We start from the raw sequence: 19,290 nt of genomic DNA, 5'->3' as shown, positions 1-19,290 counted from the left end.
CTTGCCAGCACTCTTGTGGTTTTCTGTGAAACCTGTGTTGTCTGTTTTGCCCATTGCAGATTTCAACTGGTACAGTGGCGGTGAGCTGAACTATGTGAACTGGGGACCTGGTGTACCGGACGATTTAGAGGACGGACAGTATCTAGCGGCTGTGATGTACCCCGCAAATATAGACAATGGTTGGCAATTCATATCGATGGAATCCAAGAGGAGCTGGATATGTAAAGCACCAAAAGGTGACGGCCTCTGCTATCCCCCTACTTTCTTCCAGAAACCACACAGGTCCTAGACCTGTGGTTTGTTGCTGTATATAGTTTATCAGGATTTCTATTCTTTTTTATGTTATTTGAAATTGTATTATAAGGTTGAGTTAATAAAGGAAAACAAACTATTTTAAGTTTTAGTTGTTCACGTTTAACTTTGGTGGTCGCAAAATTTTCAAAAGCCTTTTATTTAGTTAATCTAAGGCTGGTTCTTAACATGACTAAATCGTTTTTAGAAAACTGATGCTTAGATGTCATTCTGATATTTTTCCCCATTTTTAACTTCACATTATGTACTCAATTTCTAGTATTTTTTCCACGATAGAATGATCATCAGAATTAGTCGTTGCCAATTTCATTATAACATAAGGACAATTTCTGCCGAATGAATAAGAAAATATATACATGTATAATTCACCATAGAGTCACCAGACATGAATTTTTAGTTATCACTTAAGGAAGATAAAAACAAAAACCCAAAACAACAACAACAGACTCGAAACTTTAAAATGATGTAAAACTCAATACAAATAGACTTTTCTAACCTATCTAAATCATGGAAAGAAAGTAAACACTCTGGAAAAGTGTGTAGTGAGAAGAGACGTTTGATGTTTAGAATGTATTCAAGTGCTTAAACTGACGAAGCTGCGCTCTGTGCAATGAATGGGACGAAACTAGATGTTAAACTCTGAGCAACCACAGTGAAGGGAATATCAAAACTTAAGCGGAAATCAATTTTTGTAAAGGCTTTTTAAGAAATGGTAAAGGACCTCTAAGACATACCTAATCAGATAAAACACACACACACACACACACACACACAATTTGCCATTAGTTTTGTGATCCCAAACGGTCGCGTTGTAATAGCAGTTAGCAGTGACGACTTTCGGAAAGATTTTTTTACTTTATCTTGAAAAAAGGCAGAATACACCGACAGGGTGGATGAAGAAATACATAAGTATGCTGCTGCTAGATTAATGGTGATGATGACTACAATTATTCTCAATGTATATACATGTATTTTGTTTTATTTGTACAGGTTCAGAGATGTATACAACGGTGCCCCCTGTTTCGCCAGGAAAATGTGAGTCTATAGAATGGAGTTCGGCAGCACTCAGTCGAGTAAATGTTGTATGAACTGCTATTTTTACAAAGTTATCATTTTTTATCCCCTTCACATAGTGGCAGAGTCATTGAACTGAATAATTTTTGATAGCAACCGTTAGTGTTTAGTAGATGGTAGACAATGATGTGATGAAATGATACATTGAACATTCTGTTGAATACTTTCCCTCAACGTAGAACATTGTTTTGGCATGTGCAACTGTGATAATACTGATGACTTTACATATTTACGCCCGTATTATACTCTAACACACGAGTGCTGTAAAATCCCCGAGGAAAAAAGCAAATTATAATGAAATAATTGTATCAAATCCTCCTACTAGAGGGGCAAAATAAACAAACAAAATAACTAAACCCCTACCCCCCCCCCCCAAAAAAAAAAAAAACAACAAAAAAACACTGATCTCGTATTCAACGTACTATTGTTAGGTTTGTCCGAGAGTCAAAATTTCGTTATTTTTGTCCAACTTGCATTAGTTCACTATTTAAATTACGTTTTCATTTTATTTTTCATTTGCATTTGCGCTATTTTTTTCTTTTCTCTTTTGTTTGTTTCTTCTTCTTTTTTTAAGCCGAGCGGTGCGAGGAGGGCGGAGATTGGCAACGCTGGGACTACAATGCGGATCTCGACACGTGCTACCTATTCATGGGTAGTGACTCGGCCAACCGCGTTACGTGGTTCGACGCCCTCTCTCGCTGCTCCGCAGAACAATCGGACATGGTGTCTGTGCACAGCAAGGACGAAAATTACTTCGTCCAGGAACTGGTGAGTCTAGATTTGTAAAACACATGTTAACATGAACAAACTAACGAGAGAAATACCTAGAAATAATTGGAAGTTGACATAATAGTGGTTGATTAAATATTATTTTCCGGTAAACTCTGCGAAACATCCGTATGAAGTGCCTGATAAATGTATTGTATTATTATTGTTATTCTTATTATTATAATTATTATTATCATTATTATTATTATTATTATTATTATTATTATTATTATTATTATTATTATTATTATTATTATTATTATTATTATCATTATCATTATCATTATTATTATCATTATTATTATTATTATTATTATTATCATTATCATTATCATTATTATTATCACTAGTAGTAGTAGTAGTAATAGCGGTTGGATTGGGCAGCCTGGCAAGAATTCCTTTTTGCGAAATGGAGTGAAATATGGAGTTCGAACGTTTTGGCCGAGGTAGAGATATATTTCCAAATAGTGTTCCACAAAGTGGTAGAAAGATTTTTCGTAATAACCCCTAATAATATCCATGTACATGTATTACTACTTATAGGCCTATGGTATCAATATCGTTTTCAGTAGCAGAATGACCTTGAGATTTAGCTCCTTCTAGGCATCGAAAAACAGCTCCCATTTCAAAAGTTGAGAGGCACACTATGTCTAACTCTTTTTTTTTTTTTTGTCATACTTCGGAGCTGCGGCAGTTTAGATAACTTTTCAAGCCTCAGGTAACAAATTCAAGCATAACAGAGTTACCATAGAGATGAAGACTGGCAGACACACAAACTGTTCGCCTCGCCTAATATTGCATATTAACTCTTAAAATTCCTTTCCTATCCATCTTTCACTCAGGTAATTAAGAATGGGGTCACTGTGATGTGGCTTGGAATGTACGATCAAGAGACACACGGGGGATTTCAGTAAGTTACTTCTAACTCCGACGTTTAAATTTTCAGCGGTTACCCTGTTCAGCTTACCTTCAGCCAAGTCACATGGCTTGAAATGTTCACTCGTTATTCCATAACTTTAAGTGTGCTCCTTGTATAATACTTAAAACGCACAATCTGATCCGCAAGTTTTGGGTTACGTGACTCGGCATTTCATTGTAATTCCATATAAGTGATGGTTCTTGACGGAGTTAGCAAATATGTGGCGCGTCATCATTCGTCTAAAGACGGAAATCATAAAAGGAAGAAAAAAGAGCGCAAAGCCGACTACAAGCTCTGTCTTTTTAGTGGGTCCCTCCGTTTTTTTTTTTCACACAATGCATATATTGAAAACCATTTCACTTTCGTTATCTTAGCACCTATTGCAATGTATCGCTACTGGTAGTTTTTTTCCTATTATTGTTGCCTTCTCTGTACAATTGTATGCATTGTTTTTGTCACTTAAGAAAGTGAGATTTATGTTTGTATATTGTGGAACAAACGAATAAATATGAACTTGAACTTGAACTTTGGCGCTACAAGTATATTCTTTACGATTTTCTTACTTCTAATTCTTTTTTAAATATTTCATTGTAATTAAGTAGTATAATTTTATCAATACCTTTAATTTGAAGCGTAGCATCTAACAAATTCATATTTGCCAACCCCACCCCCATATATATATATATATATATATATATATATATATACATATTCTTTTTTTCGGGCATTGGCTTTCGTGATGACGAATAACAAATAACTAATTACTGAGAAGAGACAAACTCAAAAGAGATGATTAAACATGGAATGTAATGAAAAGGACACTTTCCGGGATCATAATTTCCAGCGCCGTCAGAAAGGTTGACTGTAGAAATGAGGATATATCTGAGAGTAGATGTTAGAATGAACAAAGATATCAATAACATTTATATTATGCGCCTTATCATAAACAACAAATTATCATGTCATAAATGTGTGTTTGTGTTCTATATAATTTTCTATGCTTTATGTGTGGTATACATAAAAAGGGACTCTGTTCATCAATTTTAGTTATAATTATATATTTAGTTTTACATTCACTTGAAATGTGGAGTTTTCATTTAATTTTACCATTTTTAAGCTATTCATCTTTTCTTCTTTTCTTTTTGACAATACCGTATACTTAAGGTGGACAGACGAATCGCCTGCCAACTATTTCAAATGGGACGCCAACGAACCTGGTAACAGTGTGACGTCTTGCGTTTCTATAGACTCCGAGACGGGTGAGCAGGAAAGCATAAAATAACTTATTTGCGCTTAGAAACACCAGTATGAGACGCCATATAATTGCAGTTGTTATTATTATTATTATTATTATTATTATTATTATTATTATTATTATTATTATTATTATTATTGTTATTTTATCATCACCATCATCTTATTCTTTTATCAAACTTGCATTCAGATATCCATTCACAAGATTATTATACAACCGAATTCTGATAAAGCATGAAAAGTAAGTTGCAAAATAGCTTCTAATAGCCCAACCCTAACCATACCCCCTAGCATGCACAATAATATCTAAAACTAATTGGTTGAATAATGATTAGAGATTACCCAATTCCTCTAACCCCTTATCATTATGGCCATTTCTTGTTGAACTTCAGCTCATATTACTACACATGAGTGGGCTTTTTAACGTTAAACTAGATCAGGTATGGAGGAATTACTCAATGCTGACTAAAAAGATTTAGCAAGTACAGTGCCTGCTATCTACGGGCACATAAAGGCGTAAGTAAATTGGTTTAAATTTCGTTAATACCAAGTCAAGTTACTAGTTGAGTTATTAAGTACATTAACTTACTTCCAATTTCCAATTTCTCCTCGATACTAAATCCCTCCACTCCCATCCAAGAGGACGGAGCCGCTAATGATAATTCATACTTGTGGCCCGCAGCAAGTACATCTATTCTCCACATGTGCATTTCTAAACATCTTGCTCTATACTGTTTCCGTTCTTTGTTACAGGTGGCTGGAAGTTAAAAGACTGCGGAGAGACAATGTCGTTCATGTGTAAAAAGAACCTTGGAGGAGGGTCCGTGACTCCTGCTCCGACCGAGCGCGCCGCCGGATACTGCCCGAAGGGGTGGGTGACGTGGGGCAACAAGTGCCTACAGGTCCAGGACCACTTGGACTCCTGGACTTCGGCTAGGAACCACTGCATGGTCCTCGGGGGAGACCTGGCCTCCGTGCGCGATGACAAAGAAGAAGGTATAGCATATACGTTCCCAAAGAATGAATATAGACAACTTGGTCATGTTTGGAACGAGATCACTCGGTATGGAAAGACGAGACCTCGTGCGTGTTCACTAAATCTCCGGTGGGAGGTTCGTAAATCCAACCTCACGAATTTAAAGAAGGACGCCCTGTCTTTCTTTATGGGTATTTCTTTAAAAAGCAGAGATTTTGTTCTGTCTTCCTCTTTGGACTCCAAAGAATAAAAAAAAAGTCCACAATACCTGGAAACGCATCGAATGATTAAACAAAAAGTACCTGTAGGCATAATGTAATTTTTGTACAAAAAGTACATGTAGGCATAATGTAATTTTTGTTTGGTTTCTTAACACTTTATTTACTTTATGCGCCACCGTGTAAATCCCCTGTATGCCACATTATTCTGGACCGCAACGTAGGTTTGCTTTGCGAAAACATTCCGTTTTTCAAATCTATATATCTTTTGACAAAATGGTATAGAGTGGGGGGGGGGGGGGGGCGGATGGGGGGGGGGGGATGCGGTTAGGTATTACTCCAGCATCTGGAATGCTGCAAATGAAAGCAGCTAGTGACAAAGTTCTTCGATATTTCGTTCTGTCGATGGAGAAGCGATTGAAAGATATGTAGTCTAGGCCTACTGCACAAAAAAAAAAAAAAAAAAAAAAAAAAAAAACGATAACGAGGAAAAATAATCACACCCATTACTGACATTTTCTATCGAAATAAATCTAACTACAAGGAGAAAAAGACTTATATTTACAAATATTTGTATTTATTCTGGTTTCTCCAATGCACCTTCGCCGCCCTTTTGGTTGATGTCGTATAGCTCTGGCCGTATCCCTCCTCGAAAATGTCGCGGGACCCGTCTGGCTCGGGCTGAATGACCGTGACCACGAGGGCTTGTTCACGTGGGCTGACGGCTCTCCGGTCTTCCACACCAACTGGGCCACTAACGAGCCTAACAACTGGGGTGGCGTGAGTATACCTTCATTCATACGTTCAAAAATAATTCATAAGCGCCCATTAATCGAGCCACCAAAAGATAACCTTTTGAAACTTGGTGGCCACCAGGCCAACGCTAATGTCGAGCCTTGTTATAAGAATACTTCCTTTCACTATGTGGATTTTAGGAATATGCAGTAATGCGTTTGTATTTCATGTGTGTATGCACATAGTTCCCCCCTCCCTCGGTCTCTTCGCACCAGTGATGATACCGGTCATTTAATAGTTACTCTCTTTGAAGCTCCTTGTTCATACTCTTGCTCATGCATTTGTATGTGTGTGTGTTTGTGTGTTATAAATACTATGTACACCGTAGCAATAATTAGGTCTATGGTTCAACGTGTCAAATGTGTAACTGATATTATTATCTATATTGTCGCACCCTACAGCAAGAGAATTGTGTCCACATGTACGGATCTGATGGTGCCTTACCAGGCACGTGGAACGACGCTGAGTGTACCCAGCAGTACTATTCTTTGTGTCAACGTCCTCGAGGTAAGCATTTGAACGTAAATGCTAGACTGCTTTATACCATCGGCATTGTACGTCACAATCATTCAAACAACGCTTATGGGAAGTTATTAACACTTTACAGGCTGGTGTAGTGGATAAGACTATTAACTTCCAATCTGAGGACCGAGTTCGAATCGCGTCTAGTGCCTACATCCTTGGACAAGATGTTTTTACCCACCATGTCCCTCTCGACATATAAATGGGTACCTGGGAACGCCATAGTAATAAATGCGGGGATAGTTGGTAGAGCAGTGATTACACTGAAGAATCGACTACCCTAGGTGAAAGAAAAACGTATTATTTTAGGGATCACAAGTAATTGAAGGAATAAGTTAAATAGATTATTCTGAACGAAAACGGGAAGAGTATATGTTAGGAAGTCACGGATTAAACTGCAGAAGTTAAAGACAATACAATACGACGAAACGGACAGACTTATATTCAGATAATGTTCAGTGAATATGAAGTATACTGTCCGTAAAGAAATCTCACTCGTAAATGCATCAGGCGATGAAAAAAAAATCAAGCGTCACAATGGAGCAACTTGTATGCTCACATGCTTCATTATACTTTATTGCCATTTTCCCCTTTTCCATATAAAGATTTTTTTTTCCACATTCAGTTTTTCCAACTCAGGTTTTCTTTTAGGTCTTTACCATATACTCAGATGTATAATTAGATCTCGCTCTCTCATATTTTCTTTTCACGCTTTACGTCTTCACAGCATGGTATACAACATGACAATGTACGTACTATGTTGACGCCGCAACACATATTTGGTATATCGATGGTAATCGGGGAGCACTAACGCACGTGATGGATGATACACTATGGTATAATTCAATATTATTCTTACTATTCTTGACTTATTCTTTTTTCTTTCTTTCTTAACAAGGTTAGATATGTCGCCTTAAATATCATGTATATCCTTGAATATCAACGTAGTTTTGATATTTCGTACCCCCCCCCCCCCCCCCCCCCCCCGCTGATTATACTACTCAGATCCTGATGGCACTCCCGTGGCACCAACGTTGTCACTGTGCCAGAGTTACTACCACTACGGCAACTCGTGCTTTAAACTCTACAATGGATCGTACACACGGGATGAAGCGGAGGCGTGAGTCACTTTCCTTCATCCTACCTCCTACTTCTTTTTCCTCTCCATCCCCCCTCCGGGTTTCTCTTACGCTCTCTCTCCATCTCTTTCCTCCATTCTTTATCATTCAAATGTTGTTTTCCCTATATTTGATGTATGTGTCATGAAGAAGTTTCTGCTATGTCTTTTTTTAATTTCTAGATTTCTAAATTTTAAAATTTCTTTCAAATTATGCTACTCCTCTGAGTGAAATTATATTTCAAGACTTAGCTTTATATGTTGTAGCGTTTTGCATAACAAACTTTAACTCTTTTATTGAGAGTTAACCAGAAGGTTTGTTTCTCCCGGTCAACTGTCTCAGTTTGTTTGTTTTAAAAAAAAAAAAAAAGATATTGCAAAACTCTCGAGTTTCGTACTCTGTTTCTGATAGGTTTAAATATAACTCTGCTCTAGAAGGCCGATGCACAAAATGTCAACTGCACTTTTACCAGTCAAGTTTGTGGTCGTTTTCCTGCAGACATTACCCCAAGGCAGTCATCGAATCGGCAACCGCATTTTACTCCGTGTAGTATGCTGGAAAAAACTAGATGATAAATGGTCAAATCTATTAAATCTGCATAGAATAAGAAAGAAAAAAAAACCGACCAGCTTGACAGAGTAGAAATATCTCTAAACTTCTGGAAAAGTGTTACCAAGAATTAGATAATCTGTTGCAATTCTTACCCATTTTGATAGATTATGCGTATCGGATGGGCTTGGCAGCACACTTGCTTCAATAAACTCCGTCTATGAGCACGAAAAGATTCTCCTTATGATGGCTACTGAAGGTATCACCTCCCCCATGTACATTGGGCTCACCTTCGTAAGTATGAAATCATTCCTATAAATTCGTATTCCTCTGCTTCTTTGTCGCTGAAAAGAGTGGGGATGGGAAATACCCACCCCGCTTTGAACACACAACACACAAACACACACAAACACACAAACACTTTTATACGTTGAAAATGAGAAATATATATATATATATATATATATATATATATATATATATATATACATTTATATGTATATTTCCAATTTAAAGTTAAAAAGTAACTCAATGTGATACATACTTTAAAGCATGAGAGGCACAAAACACATATCTGCAAGTGAATTATTATTATATTGAAATATTGCAGCTTGTACAATAATAATGAAACACCCATTAGCTTCCAGGGTTCCACTTTAGATCCCTCGCCCTTCAACAGACGTACACACATAGACCCACTTAATAAAATGAAAGTCCTCCTGTCAATTATATTCCATACTGTCGAGTACGGTTGATCGATTTTATTTTCTGCGCTTTTTTTAACAGAAAAATGTAACACAAAGTCGATTGAAGGAAGTATTTAACGAGTATATTGTTTGGACCTTGCACCAGGAATGATTAATGACATATATGTTTGTTTTTTTCCCTGGTTATACTAACTGAAGATAATGTTTAGAACTGAAATTTTATTAGTTTCATTGTAAATGACACTAATTAAAGTTTGCCATCTAGTTTTTAGGTTCTTGGTTGTTTGTTTTTTGTGCTGATACTCTTCATGAATATACCAATGTAAATACCCCACCTCAAGCAAAAACTATACTATCCCTTGAATACGGATCCATACTTCCTTCATCGCACACTGAATGCAGGCTGATCATAGATTCAGCTGGGATGACGGCTGGCCAGTGTCCTATACTAACTGGGGCCACGGCGAGCCAAGCCTGGGCCCGCTCGAGACCTGCACCATTCTGAACCCTGCCACCGACCGTTGGAGCGATATCATGTGCAACGAAACCCACGGTGCCGTCTGCAAGTTCACGTTCGGTAAAGATTCGTTTTGCAACCGCGAGTTGCAAAAATAAAAACCAAATAAGTTCAAGAGTTTTGTGTCACAGCTGTTTTATTCCCTTTGAACCCATGTTCGATGCCACAACTAAAAAAAAAAAAAAAAATGATAAACAAAAATAAATAAATGGATAAAAATATTTGAAGTATGTATCAAACTGGAGCTGCCTCACGTACCTGTCATGCAAGTATAGATAATGATTTATGTCTCATTGCATAATGACAAGCCACCCTCTAAGGAAAATAATTATTTCTTTATGATACTTTTCGACATCACTACTTATTAAAGATGAGCAATAGGCCTATATAATTGCAAAGACACGGGGATGTGTTAGTAGAAATTGCGCAGATATTGATGAAATAAAGGTCAAAATTACTCGACTGTGAATGCCCGGGCACTAACCTGACCTACTCACTAAGTGGAAAGGGATAAAATGGGTTTTTACTGGAGGGTTCAGTTTCAAACACTTTTACAACATAAAGTTCTGATTTACACTCTTGCCGCTCTTTCTGGACAGGAGTAGCTTTTGTTCCATAACTTTTTATCATTACGGAAAATTTTATTCCATCCATATTCCCGATGTTATGAGTTCAAAAAGATTCTTCAGATTGCTCGGACAGATGACGGCTAAACAGCGAACATTACAGGCACAAATGCACCTGTGGAATTTCTTTGTGCATCAATAGGCGTTTTCACATCAGCCCGATGTTTCGAAATAGCGCGCTATTTTCTGACTTGGGAAATTTTCCCGATAGCGAAATAGCGCGCTATTTGATAATGTGAACACGAATTAACGCGCTAGTTCAAGTTCATATTTATTCGTTTTTTCCACAATATGCAAACGTAAATCTCACTTTCTTAAGTGACAAAAACAATGCATACAATTGTACAGAGAAGGCAACAATAATAGGAGAAAAAAAAAACTAACAGTAGCGATACATTGCAATAGGTGCTAAGATAACGAAAGTGAAATGGTTTTCAACATATGCATTGTATGAAAAAAACGGAGGGACCCACTAAAAAGACAGAGCTTGTAGAGTGTGGGCCCCTCTTGTATTAGAAGCCCGATGTAAAAATTGAATTGAAAACAGCAAAAAAAAAAAATCCGCACGAAAAGTTCGTCACAAAAAAAGTTTGGGAGCCCACTAAGAGACAGACGAACAAACAGTTATACATAAAACAACAACAAACAGAGTTATGAACATGCAACAGGACTGGGACAGCAACAAGACTACTTGTAGGAGGAAAAACAAGAAACAAACAGACTTGACGACACAAGAGGAAACAAGACTATAGCGTGATAAAGAGGTAACAGAATAGAAAGGAATATGCAACACAGACAACGATCCTCGGAGGTTTGAGGAAGAAAGAGAAGAAGAAAAAAGAATATAGAACAAACCCTTCAACTGCGAAGTATAGGTTAAAGAAAATCTTATAATCAGGGCTTGAGCAACAGCTAGAACAATAAAGAGAACGGGAATGCCGATATTGCGGATGAGTAACAAAGTAAGCCTATTAACTAATTGTATTAATTAATTAACTAGTTGTATCGCTCTGATCGAGAAAATTTCTCGAGTCCAACTCGGGAAATTTCTGAAATAGCGGGATAGTAGCGCGCTATTTGATAATGTGAAAACGACTCGAGAAATTAGCGCGATGAATCTCATCATGCCTAGCGTGTGTGACCCGATTGACCGAGGCAAACTGCACACAAATCATGAGGAATTTTTGAGAGGGCACACACATTACTGACGCTGTTTGCACATACTCACCTGTCGAATTAGCTATTTTAAAATTTTTAACTATTCGGGTTACCCCCTCTTCGGGCTGATGTGAATAAGAAGTGAAATAGCGCTCTAATTTGCAATCGCGGAAATATTTCGAGCTTGGATTTTTATCGGGCTGATGTGAAAACGCCTAATAAGCCAGTTCGTAATTAGCTCATGTACACCATAGGCGTTTTCAGCCCGATAAAAATCCAAGCTCGAAATATTTTCGCGATTGCGAACTAGCGCGTTATTTCATTTCTTATTCACATCAGCCCGAAGAGACTTAGCCCGAATTTTTTCGAGCTAATTCGACAGCTGAATATGTGCAAACAGCATAAGTAATGTGTGTGCCCACTCAAAAATTCCTCATGATTTGTGTGCAGTTTGCGGCCTCGATCGATCGGGTCACACACGTTAGGCATAATTCGGATGCATCGCGCTAATTTCTCGAGCCGTTTTCACATTATCAAATAGCGCGCTACTATCCCGCTATTTCAGAAATTTCCCGAATTGGAGTCGAGAAATTTTCTCAATCAGAGCGATACGATTAGCGCGGTAATTTGTGTTCACATTATCAAATAGCGCGCTATTTCGCTATCGGGAAAATTTCCCAAGTCAGAAAATAGCGCGCTATTTGTAGACATCGGGCTGATGTGAAAACGCCTAAAGTGACATAATGCATAAGCTTGCCCGACATAGCAATTTATGGAATTCATATTCAAACAAAGAATGAACTTGCGTTTAGACCAGGTGACCCGAATGGTCAACTGACATTTCAGGAGGCATCCATTTCATTGTTTTGTATTGAATGTATGAACAATATTTTATTTTTTTTTTTTTTTTAATATTGCCAAATACCATGCAGGCTTGCTGTCAGGTGGATGTGCTGGCAGCACCATCTAGTCTATATCAATATAAGGATACATGAATGATCATCACATCGCATATGCTTATCTCAGTGAATTAACAAACCAAGATGCCTGGTGTCATAAATGACCTCTTTCTGTTCATGCGCAAAGTGGAACTACGAACTGGTCAATAGCAAACCAACGGCTGTTTGACTAATCACAGCCAGCTGATTGGCTAATTTATATCGGTTACACCTGTTTTTCCATAACAAGTTCGTCTCAAACAGATGGCCGTTATAAACAATGACTTCGGAATGCGCACCTGCTTGAAATCTTTACAAGAGACGTGACATGTTCAGGTGGTGGGCGAATTCCGGGAGAGGTTGAGGCAGTCAGTAAACAATTGATTTTTGTTGATGACTGAAAAACAAGAGCTAAAGTTTTGTTTTGAATGAAAATAGGCTACAAATAATCGAAGCCTGCCACAGATTTTGAACAAATAAAGTAACTTGGCATAAGCTCAAAATACCGTTTAGTTCTCTTGAACCTCCTTGGTTTCACACGATGTCCGTGTTCTATTAGGATATCATCCATATATCGTAATTTCCTCTCAAAATAGCAGTCATAATGTCAAATTTGAAAGCAAACTGCCTGTGAGATTTGGCAGTGACAATAGCTTCCATTCATGTACTGAGTATTCCAAGTACTTCAGATCTTTTCATTTCAATCTAGACAAATTTTTCCTCGGTGTTAAGGATAATGTAACAGTTTGCAGTTGGCATGTATTGGTTTGTCCATATTTTGGTTTTTTTTTTCTATAGTTTTTGTTTTGTTTTGTTAGTTTGTTTGTTTTACTGGCTAACCCATTTTCTTCCGAGAAATCTCTTGAAGCTTTTCATATGAACTCAATTTTCAAAGCAATTCATTATAATACTTATGTTATCATCCATTTGCCTACCCACTCGGGTGCTCTGTTCACCTTATCTACTAGTGGGATCTGTGCAGGTGTACAGATAACAACGGGATATAAATTGTCTTCCGACGTGAAATTTTTCATTGCTGTTCTTGAATTTAACGTTATTTTATCGGTATCTGTGGAGCACCCCACCCCCAAAAAACAAAACAAAACAAAACAAAAACAAACAACCAAACACACACAGGCACACACACACAAACAAAGTCAAATCTATCTCTGCATGTTATCTACAAAACCTACAAAGTCTGAGGAACATGCAGGAAGCCATATTCTGAATTCTGTAGTGGACTCCTATTTCATTGTTTTATTAATCTGTACATAATGATGGCAAACAATATCACGATTCATTTGCCAAATAGACACCAGACCAGTGCAGCCAACTGTATCTCCGGAGGACTGTCCCAGCGAAGAATGGGTGCCGTTCGGAGGCGCGTGCTACCGGGGTTTCTTCAACGACGACCAATGGGTTCGCTGGGCGGGGGCCGAATATGCCTGCCCCACCTACGACTCACACATGGTCAGTCTCCATAGCGACGAGGAAGTCAATTTCGTCCTCTCTCTGATCCCAGATGACACCTACAGCATCTGGATCGGCCTCAACCGCATCGAAGACCTCGGTGAGGGGAATTGCCGAAGAAACATTGTCATATACTCCGTTTATTTGTTCTCTGCAGAAGCCTACCCAACAAACACAGAACGTTTTCAGAACGTTTCCTAAACGTTTTTTTTTTTTTTTTTTTTTTTTTAGGTTCCGTACGTAAATGGACGTATTTAAAACGTACATACAACGTCAAAGTGGGGACTTAGCATTTACCGCAAAGCACAGGATTTTGGAGAACGTTTTAAAAATGTCAAAACGTTTTGATTATGCCTGCAACGTATTCGTCCTTTGTAAACGTCCACAAAACATTTTTATTAGGTCTGCTACGTTGACTTCGTCTTTAATGAACGTTTAAAAAACGTTTTTATTTGGTCAGCTGCGTGTTCGTCATTGGTTACTTTATCATGAATATTCATACCTAATTATGAATATTCAAATTAAGGTGTGTGTGATCTAATTGTAGTAACCATGTCTTCATGCATTACAACATTTTGGTGGTATATAAAAGAATGTGATGCAGATTCATCAATTGGGAATAGGGTGTAGTATAGGTGGTAGGACATTAGAAACAGGTTAGGATAGAATTACATAGGATTAGGATTAGGATACATTAATCTCAGATTGTGTCTATATAATCTCATAACTACATGTATATTTTTTTTAAGTACCCTATGAAAATAAACAGACATTCTTAAAAGGTTTTCTGGACGTTTTAGACGGACATGAAAGTTCTCTAAACGCTCCGGAAAGGGTCATAAGACTTTTTAGACGTTCTCAAAACGTTTTTTGAACATTCTAGACGGTTTTCAAAGGTTTTCTGGACGTCCGCAGAACGTCCGCAGAACGTTTTGAATATTCTTAAAAGGTGTTACTGCTGTCTATAACGTTCAAAAGGTTTTCTGCGGGTCCTTAAAAATTCCGAAAGGTTTTTTATTGGTTTTCTAAACGTTTAAAAAACGTTTTTATAACGTCCATTTTAAACGTTTTAAATACGTCGAAAACCTTCCACAAAAAGACGTTCTGAAAACGTTTTGACAAAACGTCCAAATAACGAACTTGGAACGTTTCAAGAGCGTTCAGAAAACGTCCTTGTATTAGCTGGGTAATTTCTGTTAATATTGTGTTACAATATTCATATAATCATAAATTATTATTGTACATGCATATCAGTATGAAATGTGTTTTTATCTTGATACCAATGCGGAAACAAGTAATATCTTGCATAGTGTAATGGAGATTTCATATTTCATTTTTCATAAGGAAAGTTTCTGGAGAGCATACGGTATAGGCCTACTATGTAAACGCCTGTACCATGTAAACGCCCATTTGGTTTGACCCATGGGCGATCGATTTCATTTTGTTGCTATTCTTTAACGTTACTGCAACCTCACACCATGTTCAGTTCGGCCTCTATAAAAGGAGATAATCAGATTACTCCATAATAATATTCAAGGCAGTTGGAGTATAGTGAATAATTGCACTTTAAGTACAACATGATTCATCAGTGTCAAATCTTCCCTCCCACCAAAAACAAACAACAACAAAACAAACAAACAAAATTACAGCATTTGAATGGGAGGACAACAGCCCGTTTGAGTACATCATGTGGGCCCCCGGTGAGCCCAGCGGTACGGGCGGTGACAGCCAGGAGGAGGAATGTACCCAGATGTACACCAGAGGGAACAGTGCAGGCCAGTGGAATGATCTCAACTGCTACGAGAAACTTCCCTATGTTTGCAAGTACACAGGTATTTTTCTCTTCCTTTTTTTTTCAGTGATTGTCCACCTTGATCACGCATTACTGTTCAATTTACAAAAACGATATTAAGCGGATGAACGATTAGCAGTCTAATTCCCTTTGAACATAGATTATATACCAACGATGCCGCAACACAGAACTATTCGAAAATATGTGACAAACTGGATCTGCCACACAGATTGGAAGACAATTGATCCATGTCTCATTTTAAACAACGAGCCTTTCTCTAATGAATGTATGAAGTATTAATGATGGTAATTACTTTTCGCCCTCCCTATCCATAAAAGGTGAGCGGTACATGATAGCAAAGACTCGCCGACGGGAAGTTGTAGGACACGCGAAAAGAGATCGCGAGAATATTTATAAAACAAAGAATTCAAATTATTCGAATGAACATGTCAGGGCACTAATCCGAGACACCAATCTTAAAAGAACTATAATTGAAGATTATACCATATCAGTGTCATTGCTCGAAAGTACGTCTTAATCGAAAAGGTGATAAAATTGGCTGTCAAGGAGGATACAGCTTCAAACACTTTTCCAAATATATTCCCAAAATACAGCTCTGGTTTACCCTTTAGCACGTATAATAATTATTTCTCGATGGGATTGATTGGTTGTTTTTATATTTTTTTATCATCAGGTGAAATATAAGCTTTATCAACAAAAGTGAAAATATCAACATGATCAGAATAGCTTGTAACATGCGTTTATTATGTCATGTGAAATCATTATTCGCACTACAGCACTCAACTATTGATTCTGTTCAACTGACTGGTAAAGTTATGACGCATTAAGGTCACCATATTTAAAGTGATGTCCGTCTGACTACGGGAAGATAGAACAGCAAGGTTGATGACTGTTTATGCATTGTTGACTACATTAATCATGTTATGCGAGATCAGATGGCATCACCCTCAAGTCAGAATTATTAAATGTTTCAAGAGTTGATGATAATGGTAACATGAACTAGAGATATACCATTTCTGTAATCTCGGGTAAAATACATGGCTGCTTCTTTTCCTACTGCCTAGTAACGAAATATTCCATTCACCTGCCCCCTCCCTTTAAGTTCCGTAGGCAGGATCTCACTATTAACGTGGTTGCTAGGTCGGGGAAGCTCTGTAGTCGGTAATGGCAACTTTTGTCAACAAAGCAGGCATACAATCAGAATACATTATTAGAACCGATCTATTACATGACAAGATGACATCTAGATCATCACAACCAACGTTGGAGGCAGCAGAGCCAACTTCCCTGCCTTTGAAATGCAATCGACAGTCAGTCCATCCAGAGTGTCCACTGCAACATTGCCACACACCGTCGAAGAAACGTTCATGTGTGTAGATGGTAGGCTGTACAGGTGCAGTCCACAAAGAGTGACGTCTTTTTCTCTGGATTTATCTTAGTCATGGTCATCAATTTCTACTTTTTCCACAGTCTATGGTCTTCGCCCTGGAACTACTCCCGATGGAGGGGATAACCCAGGTTAGTTCAATTTTATTTTCATTTTGTATGTGACAGTGAGATACACGATTAAGGAGTGTGGTAATTCACATGCAGTCGTCCGAAAATAGCCTACCTAAAAATAGAAAGAATGCAATTTACTTAAAACAATCGTTGTAATTATATTGTAATTCACTCACATTCTTAAGCATCTTCATTGGTTCATTTCATTCAGTATTTTTCTGTTATCAATCTCAAGTTGACCTTTGGAAAAGCTTTCAGACAGATCATATAAATCACATGAGCTTTTCGTTCATCGTCTACATGTTTTTCTGAACTATTCTGAACAGCAAACTTCACAACAGAAATAAAAACATCGGTTTAGCAGTAATGTGTCCAAGAGCATTTTGCGTACCATTAACAACCGTTAATTGGTAAACTCCACGCCAAACATGCCAAAGGGCACAATTTCTACACTGAGCCCTTAAACATTCCGAGTTGTACGACTGCATTGTCCCGTAAATTCCTCTGTTTCTATGAAACCATCATCTTTTGAAGTGTCAGTATTATCATAAAAAATATAGATAAAGAATATATTCTTTGTAAATGACTTTGTACAGGCACTGATATCAACATTGGTTTGGTTGTGGGTGCCACCTTGGGCGGAATTGTGTTCCTCGTGGTTCTGGTTATCCTCCTCGCCTTGCTGAAGCGGCAGAAGCGAATGGTGGCGTACTTTCGCTCCGTGGCCGGCCTCGAGGTCGCGCCAGAGGAACTCTTCAACGAAGACGAAGGACGACGAGGCGATATCGACGGCGACGAGTCCGCCCGCGAGAACTTCGGGCGCAACGATAGTCAGAGATCGTTTGACGACGCCATGTTGTCGATTAATTAATCTGAAAATTAGAATCGAATAGGGGAATGCGAGACTACAGCGGATCTACGCTGTCACAGTGCGTCAGGTGCCTGTGTACTACGCGTCTTTAATGCATGTCATTCATTACTTTGCTGTGGTATGTCAGCACGTTGAATAATAGTGCTCTCATTGGATGAGTGTGTCATACTACGTATAAAGTAAGTGCTGATCCAGAGTCCGTCTTGCACGCGTTTGATGACTTCATCGTACATCGTATGCGATTCATGTCAAGACAAATACAAATTTTATAATATAGATTGATAAATTTAATGAAGTACCATTTGATATTGCATTTGACGTGAAACATTATGCAACGTAAGTCGACTGCGTTAAGCTTGGGGATAATGTGCCATTGTTCATAAACATGTACATTTTGCTGACTTCCTTCTACAGATTAATTTTCATGTGTATTTCTATACGCTGCAATAACGATTAAGATTAGCGGTGTAGCGAAGGTAATCCTGCTCTTGTCAGTACTTTCATTATGTTAATATACATGTACATGTGCGTTTGCCGTCCTTATAATCTGTATTTGTAAAACTCGAACATGATGGAAATTACAAGAAAATTGTAATTGACTTCAGAATAATCATTTTCTTTAAGGCACAAGTAGACAAGCCATCAAAGTTATCGGTGCGTCTAATACAAGGACGAATCACTGTACAACATCACTCACTCTGATACTTTCGTCACGTCTGTTCTTTGTATTCTTGAATTTGTCAACTACTTCGTGTACTACTCTCATTCAACCAACGAGGAATATTATTTCACGCATTTATTCTTTGCTACATAATTATGTTAAGACAGGGGCATTTTTTTTTTTACAATATTTTAAGTTTATATTCAGTTGACGCCATTTTTTTTATTATTATTATGGAAGCCCTTGTCTGTCCAGGCGTGAGAGACATAAAAGTGCACCCGTGTTTTATCTCTTACCCTATGATGGAAAGCTTGCATGTGTGTATTATTATGCATGATTTGCAGGATTTATAATAACCACGACGGTTGGAATTGTACCTCTCGGCCAGTTTTACAAAGTCCCCAAACAACTCTAGACATGTATTAGATAAGACCTTCCGTGGTAACAACGAAATAGCCCAGTGACCATTGTTTGTATAAGTAACTTAAAAAAATATTCTTTAATCATTCAATCTTTGTTGTTCA

At 37.9% G+C, this 19,290-nt stretch overlaps 1 protein-coding gene across 1 annotated transcript; it reads left to right on the top strand.

Moving 5' to 3' along the window:
• Nucleotides 1-1,360: 1,360 nt before the first annotated feature.
• LOC140238168 (macrophage mannose receptor 1-like) lies at nt 1,361-18,105 on the top strand. Its single transcript, XM_072318105.1, has 14 exons — nt 1,361-1,385; nt 1,961-2,154; nt 2,997-3,064; nt 4,238-4,332; nt 5,081-5,323; nt 6,153-6,301; nt 6,718-6,823; nt 7,844-7,958; nt 8,673-8,799; nt 9,615-9,789; nt 13,764-14,021; nt 15,571-15,753; nt 17,205-17,252; nt 17,831-18,105. The coding sequence occupies exons 1-14, from the start codon at nt 1,361-1,363 to the stop codon at nt 18,103-18,105; spliced, it is 2,061 nt and encodes a 686-aa protein (XP_072174206.1).
• The last annotated feature ends 1,185 nt before the right edge of the window (nt 18,106-19,290 follow it).

This window comes from Diadema setosum, chromosome 14 (assembly GCF_964275005.1).
Source record: "Diadema setosum chromosome 14, eeDiaSeto1, whole genome shotgun sequence".
NCBI lineage: Eukaryota > Metazoa > Echinodermata > Echinoidea > Diadematoida > Diadematidae > Diadema > Diadema setosum.
Note: the sequence above shows the minus strand (reverse complement) of the source record. Positions and strands in the feature narration are given on the sequence as shown.